This window comes from Diospyros lotus, chromosome 5, assembly GCF_014633365.1.
Source record: "Diospyros lotus cultivar Yz01 chromosome 5, ASM1463336v1, whole genome shotgun sequence".
NCBI classification, from domain to species: domain Eukaryota; kingdom Viridiplantae; phylum Streptophyta; class Magnoliopsida; order Ericales; family Ebenaceae; genus Diospyros; species Diospyros lotus.
In genome coordinates this window covers 5,829,668-5,837,718 of record NC_068342.1, presented here as the reverse complement: position 1 = coordinate 5,837,718, position 8,051 = coordinate 5,829,668, and the positions used below count along the sequence as shown (strand labels likewise).

The following is an 8,051-nucleotide window of genomic DNA, read 5'->3' as shown; positions in this document are numbered from 1 at the left end:
CTTAAATACAAGAGATTTTTTTGTGAAAAACCATAAAAAAGAAAAACCACGATCCTTAGTATGACAGAGAAAAAATATCACTATGCTATAAAGTTTACAACTACAAAACTTAATATTTTCTCTATAAACCCAAGTTTCAATTACACCCAATTCATATCTCTCACTCGTCTCTCATAAGTAATTTGCATACCTTGAATAACAAGTTAAATATTTTATTTATAGACTAATTTCCTCATTCATAAGGGCTAATGTTTCCTTGCTTAATAACAATTAACAACTGACTAGTAAATAAGATTACATATTAAGAAGGAAACCAATATTAAGAATAAGAAATAATCTTCAAGACTAATTAGCATTTTTCGCTGAAAGTCCTAACAAACCACCACCTCAGCGAGAATTTTTGAAAAACATTCTTCCATTCTCTGACAATAAATATGACTATTTATTATCGATAATCACCATGATCTCAATCACCAAGAACATTGTACTCCACCATAAAAGGCACAATTATTTAAGCACATATCACCTTAAGATTTTCATGGCACAATGTCAAAAAATACCTTCCTAAAAAACTATGGTGCAATCCCCATGCTTGGCTTCCTTGGGAGCTCTTCAGTCATCGACATCTTTTCCACCACACACCTTACATCATCGCTAAGCCAATGCCTGTATGCAAACTTGTGGATTCGCTAGAAATATCACATCATCTTTCATGACAACTTTAGTGGTCTAGCAGCATGCCATGGGGATGTATCCATCTTTTTAAAGGACATTTTCATCTCCCACAAAGTTGAGAGGCGAACTTTCAGCATCACAATCTTTGGAGCCCTTTGCCAGACTTGTTCTATTAGGGCGACAATCCCTTTTCACATGACTGGATTGTTTGCACTTTAGCATATCACTTTCTTCTTGAAGTTTTTCTTCCAATTATTGACGAGTGTTAAATCATCAAAAGTTTTATCTTCACTTCTCAGCCTCATTTTCTTAGAAGTTAATTTATTTGCCACATCATCAAACCTTATAGTTGCCCCCCCATGCATTAAGATAGGCTTCATATGTGCATAGCAAGATGGAAGTGACCAGAGTTTCAACACTTTGTTCTCATCATCTATTTTAACTCTAATTGCTTCTAGTTCAGCAACAATTCCATTGAGCGCCCCCAGATGATAAAAAATTTTCATAACTTTAGTTATCTGCAATTTGTGAAATTGCTCCTTTAGGTAAAATCAATGGCAGACGTTTTTTGCTTGATACAATTCTTCAAATCTCTCCCAAAGTTCTTCACACTAGATATTTTTTGAACATTAACAATAACATTCTTGTCTAGGCATAATCAAATTGTACTTGAAACCTTCAAATCAAGTTCCAATCATCATTGCTCATCACGACTTTTCCAAAACTAGCTCCAGTTATTTCTTTACCAGATTTTTCAGAATCTTCAGGAGTTAGTTTACCTTTCAATACTGTTGACGTACGAGAACCGTCAACCGGAGTTCGAGAACCCACAATGCGATAACAGGTGCCGAAGAGTAAGGAATAGAAGCAAAAGAACAAACAAGAAGCATACAAGATTTTTACGTGGTTCGGCCCGAATGATGCCTAGTCCACGACTGTTTTCTGGTTATTCCGGCAGAGTCACAGTATGTCATTCAGTCCTCGATCCCTTTATAGTGGCATATCCTTCTCTATAAATAGAGTTGTGTTATTTACAATTTGAATCAGTTCTAAGTATGGAAGGAATCTATTCCGTTGATGGCGTTTTTCTTATCGGCTTTGGAATATCAGGGATAGGTTCCTTGTCTTCAGGGATTTGAATTACTTCTGATAGGCAGATGTATATTGCTTCCGATTATCTCGCGGTCTTCTAGTTGTTCTAATCTTTAGCGCGTCTTTCAACGAAGTTGAAGTCGTGATGTTGTGATGCTGGGATGTTGTTTTGAGCGAGCTCGCCCTAAGCGAGCTCGCTATCTTCAAGCGACCTGACTTTTTACCGTGAGACTCTTCATTGGTGGTTCTCGATCTCTGGGCCTGGCAGGCCTCTAAGGAATTTCGGCTGGCCTATTGGGCCTTGGGTATTTTGGGTTCGCCCTGCGGGACCGAGTCCATTCCATCAGCTGATTCCCGGAGATCGCCCATAACAAATACCTTGTGTAACCCATATTGAATCAAAATATCCTTAACTTGTATTTGTCATATGCCAAAATTGATCTTCCTATCGAACTTTTCAGAATCAAACTTCATCATGCTTGACATATCTTTTGAGTACTAAGCGACTAATAACTAAAGTTCTAATATCACTTGTTGAAAAAAATAAGATGAGAAGTAAAAGATTCAATCACACTCAAACACAAGGGATTTTTATATGAAAAACCCTAATAAGGAAAAACCAAAGTTGTTAGGATAACAAAAAAAAAAAAAAAATCACTATGTAGTAAAATTTACAATTACAAATCTCAATATTTTCTCTCTAAACTTAAGTGCCAATTACATTCAATTCTTATCTCTTACTGGTCTCTCATAAGTAATTTGCACACCTTGAATAGCAAGTTAGGCATCCTATTTATAGATTAGTTTTCTTGTTCATCAAGGTTAGTGTTTCCTTGCTTAATAACAATTAACAACTAACTAATAAAATAGGATTACACACTAAGTATGTGTTGGTCCCTTGACACACACAATGGCCACTCAAGAGGGGAAGGTGAATTGAGTGATTAAAATCTTATTGAATTGATTCTTTCCTTTTTAAAACTCTTGAGATTTTCTTATACACAAAATACATTTGTTATAAATATATATGTTGTTTGGAAATGATAGCAATATAAATACACAAACAACCACAATATAAACACAAGATATATAGTGGTTCGGTGTATCCAACACCTACTCCACTCTCTCAAGGTCAAACCGACACTTGAGGTTCCACTAAAACCACCACTAGGTTTCCACACAAGAACACCTAGCAAACTTGTACACCTCGAGGTTTCCCTTTAGCTCACACCGGAAACTAATACAACATAATAATACACCTAGATTACTTGGGCTCTAGGATGCCACTCATAATCCACAATCTAATACAAATAAATCAATCCTATGTCCAACACAATTGGACTATAATGAATATCAATACAAGAACAATATATAAGGAAAAATGAAATGATACAAGTTACCAATAAGAAGAAAACTTCTTCTTTGCCTTGAGGCTCCAATGGATAGATCTTTGAAGCTCCTTGGGCCTTGGATTGCTTTGATTGAGTGCTTGAGAGCTTGGGTGTGCTTTAGGAAGATAGGAAATGATAGAGCATTAGCCTTCTCAAGATTTCTCCCTTTGATATTTATATTGAGGCTCCCAAAACAACCTACAACGGCTCCAAAAATTCAACTATTAGAGTCTGGCAGTCGACTGCTCAAATTGACAGTCGACTCCGCGACACCCACAGTCGACTCTCGCTCAACCCACAGTCGACTTTCTCACAAACAGTCGACTCTCATTGGCTTACAGTCGACTGGCCAAAACCCACTCTCGACTACCTTGACTCTGCATAAATAATGCTCGGCTATATCGACTGATGCACATCCACAGTCGACTGCCATTGACTTACAGTTGACTGTCCCTCACTGGGAGTTGACTCTCAGTTTAGATTTCAAAAAAATAAGATTTACTTTGATAATACAATACATAGTATAAATTCATTACAAGATATTTACATTCATTATAAGTAAATGTCCACATTTTCTTTTATTTATATTTTACCTTCCATTTACTTTAATACATAAATGTAAATAACAAAGTACCCCCCATTTGGATTCAATAAAAATATCTAAAAAATCAAAATCCAAATAGATAAGAAAGTAGATTTTGGATTTTAGAATAAATTCCGGTTTTGACGATTTTAGCATTTCCAAATACATATTTTCCATTACTTGAAAAATTCACTAAAATTTATTTTCACAATAATGAATATTAGTTATGAAAATACCAGGAGTTAGTTTTCCAAAAGGAAAACATTTTCTTATATGTTCCCTTATAGTGTGCTAATATTCTACTTAGAATCAAATAACATTTCTTGGTTCGTTTTGATACACAAAATACTATAATACTTAACAAGTATCAAAAATCCATTAAGGGTTTTAAAGATACTAAAAATAGTTTTACTAAAATTATGTTTTATTAAACATTAAAATACATAATAGGTTGATTGGAGCAACTTGGCTCAACAGTATGAAACCAATATTAAGAGTATGAAATCATCTTCAAGACTAATTATCATTTCTGGTTAAAAATCCCAACAAAAACAAAAACAAACCAGAATGTCATAATGCCAAGATAGGAATTTAACACAACAATAAGGATAACAGCCGTGATTCATGCTTAAGCCAACTACATAAATTATCCCTCAATGAAAAAGCTAATCTTCCTTTCCTAGCAAAGTAAGAAGCAACTGTTTGTAGTCCCCTGAAGTGTCCTTGGCAACTGCATGATCAAGGGAAACACTGTTTCTCTTGTAATACCGCTCCTTGATCTGCTGCATGTCCTTCTCGGCTCTTGTAACGATCACTCGAGTCAGTGCATCTTCGTCTGTCCCTGTCTTGTTAAGCGCATTGCGCACTACCTGAAAGGGCATAGGTAATTTGGAAGGGTCCATTAAGGTTATATTAATTCATGGGAATGGCTTGAACATCACCTTTTCATAGTACTTAATCGGATCATTGATGCATCTGATGGCTGTCCGCAGAGCAGCCAAGTACTGATTGTTTGGATCATCCACCAAATGCTGAAAAGGGTAACAAAAATTTAGGGGGGAAATGATCAAAATTTATGTTTGACGGAACAACTCTCCAAATTTAGGGGGAAAATGATCAAAATCCTTAGAGAAACTTTCTATCTGTACCTTAGTAATGGAATTGCCATACTCATCTTTGTATCGGTTAAAGGTTGCCACGAGCTGTGCCTTGCTCCTTGTACTCACAATCCGAATAATCTCTTCATGATTCAAAACCTTCTCCTTGATGGCATTGTGAAGAACTGTGGCCTCTGAATTTGCTAATCTTGCATTTATCTCATCGCCTTCGTATCTATATGTTCCCACTAAGGCAACCAGAAGCTGTAGCATAAGCAAGTTTAAAAGAGTATTAGTCTTCCCAATTAGTACATGAGAATTTGTCATGAGCAATAGAGAATTTTTTTTTTTAAAGAACATATTGCATGCCTTTCTGAGATCATCAGAGGTATGAGCGGCCAGATCCTCTTCCAAGGAATGCTTGTAACGAGCCTGGTAGGCTCGCTTGACGGATAAGAGCTCATCAGCAGAGTGGATGCATGCGAGTTCAACGATCACAGGATAATCAGTGGTCGACTGCTTAAGGGCTACGTTGGCTAAGACGGCTTCTCGATCAACTGGATCCAGCATCCATCGATAAACTGCTTTCTATACCAAGAAAGAGGTAAACAAGACTATTCAGTCTGAAAAGGATCTTGACAGAATCTCCAAGAATTTTAGACTGTTGTGATCACAGAACCAACTCTTCTTTTGAAACCCAGATAAAAAGAAGACATATGTCACTAAACACTGTAAATTTATTGTTCAATCTACTTCTAATATATCCTAACCTCCAAGTGCCCCTTGAGCTCTGATTCGAAGCGCTTGATTAGATCTTCTTGATAAATCTCCTCATAGGCTTGCCTGATCAGCTTCCTTTGAACCGCATTTCTGTGTCCAATAATTGAGATTACCGTATTCTCATCGGTCCCCCAGCCTGGGAAGAAAATTTTGAATGATGATCAAAACAAGCGGCAAGAAAGATAACAGAAGAAAAAGGAGCCATAACCCAGATCAGTTTTACATCTGTTTGGCTGCCAAGAAAGTGACCGATAAAAACAATGCTTGTGATCAAGAAAGCGTTGAACAAAAGCAAGAAAAAAAGGCAAGATAGACAACCTTCGACGGCCTTTCGGATCTCCTCAGCGTCAGAAACAGGCGAAGGGTGATCAGGAGCAATGAGGCTGGCCATTCTTGGGCTTCTTCAATCTACGGAGGTTGATCAGATTGGTGGTATTATATGCGAAATGTACGTGAAGTTCCAAGGAAAACTTCTTCTTGTGCTCTGTTCCATTGTTTCGTCACCTATTTATAGCAACACCCAAAGGTCTTTACAACTCGCCAACACTTAATTTGAAAGTAACGCTCTTTCTCAACATTAAAGAAGAAAACAAAGATCAGCATCTGTGCGCCAGTTTTCACACTCGGAAAATATAACTTAATTGGTTAGGTTAGGTGGTGTCATCTTTCCAGTGCAGAATCGACATGAGATTGAGATCAGTTCTGATATTAGTATTACTTTATTATATCAAAATCGAATCTTCGTACAATTTATGCATAAAAACTAATAAAGTAGCATCAAATTTATTAATGTAAAGATTTCGTAAACATCAACCATTGCCTTGGATTCTGACATCAATTGGAAATATCGAACGCTCATACTGAAGGCTCTACTATGTGGGTTTGTTTGAATGACTCATCTCCATCGTCAAATCTCGACATTTTTCTGAAAGGTTACACAATTCAGAACAGGAAAAGCAATTCTCTATTCGGGTAATCGACGAGTGTTTGGTAAGCAATAAGTTATGACATCTAACCACTCCTCCATCACAAGAACAAACAGGTGGCCAATTGGCCTAAGGTAATGATGCTTTTAACTCAAATTAAAAGTCTTGTTTATGTTTAATACAGCTTTAAATGCTAAGAAATCTTAATTTAATACCTTGAAAACTGCTACCTGCCCTATATGATCCGTATGGCACTATCTGTTTTCGAGAAAAATTGTCCGAAAAGACTCCAGAAAAAAATAATTTAGAATAGCTATGACAAGTATTTGGTAACTGCTTTACCAAATAGTTAATGAAAAATGATAATAAAATCTTTAGGATATTGTAAACATCATATTCTATTAAAAGAGTTTTGTTTTAGATTTAACAAATATTTTTTGGAGTTCAATTTTAATGAATTTTTGCATAAAGTTCCATCATACAAGAGGCCAAAATATATATAAAATCGATTTGCAAAGGGTATGTGCATATTGACTTGGTAGGAGTTATATAATAATAACTACTTCATCCTCCATGCGATGCGCACGAAAATTTATATATATTAAATTTATTTAAAATTGACAACCTCATAATCATAAATTATATCTACAGCTTTTAAGAACTATACATACAAAATAATAAATAATATGACAACATATAATAAATTAGTAACATAAATAATAAAAATATAAAATATAATAAAATTTTCAAAAGAAATATGACAACATATGATAAATATAAATAGTCTATACAAAATATTAATTTTGTCAAAATAACTTAAATGACTTATGTAAAATAATTCAATTTTGCCTAAATAACTAATTTAACATAACCAACAAACTAATTATTTTTCAAAATTAAGTAATAACATAAATATATATAAGATTTGTACTTTTTTTGCATGGTTCTGAAACTAATTAAAAGTTTTAGGGTCTTGAGTGGTGGTTTTATTGAAAGAGAATGAGAGGTAAATTATGAGAAATAAAATAAAAAATTAAATTTATTTTTTAAAAAAATTTACTTAACAGTCGGTATTTAACGGTATTACCTAATATCCGAGATTTCTCTCGATTTAAAAAAGTCTTATTTTTCTGTAATTTATTTTAATTAAAATTTTATGTTAATATTTAAAAATTAATAATATGGATTAAATCTTGCCTCTTCATATACCAGCATACTTACACATTCTCTAAATATTATTCAATTATAAAAAAAACCATCTACAAGTTCCAAGAACTACACGTTTTCCACAAATCTAGACTTAATTAATGATTTATTAAAATTCCATTTTGGGTAAGAAAAAATAAACAAAATATAATAAAATATCAAAATAGAAAGTAAAAATGGGCGGGAAAAAGATTTGACGGCTGTTTTATTATAATATATAATATAGATATTAATAAGTTCTACATATATAAATTAGAAAAAAGAAAAGTATAACGTGTGTAAAAAAAATATTATATTTTAT

General features: G+C 34.2%; 1 protein-coding gene across 1 annotated transcript; it reads right to left on the bottom strand.

Moving 5' to 3' along the window:
• Positions 1-4,231: 4,231 nt before the first annotated feature.
• LOC127801741 (annexin-like protein RJ4) lies at positions 4,232-6,110 on the bottom strand. The gene is made up of 6 exons (XM_052337115.1): positions 5,937-6,110; positions 5,609-5,754; positions 5,208-5,426; positions 4,890-5,102; positions 4,683-4,772; positions 4,232-4,610 (listed from the first exon to the last, which is right to left on the bottom strand). Exons 1-6 carry the CDS (start codon positions 6,007-6,009, stop codon positions 4,407-4,409), a joined length of 945 nt encoding a protein of 314 aa, XP_052193075.1. The 5' UTR covers positions 6,010-6,110; the 3' UTR covers positions 4,232-4,406.
• Between the last annotated feature and the right edge of the window lie 1,941 nt (positions 6,111-8,051).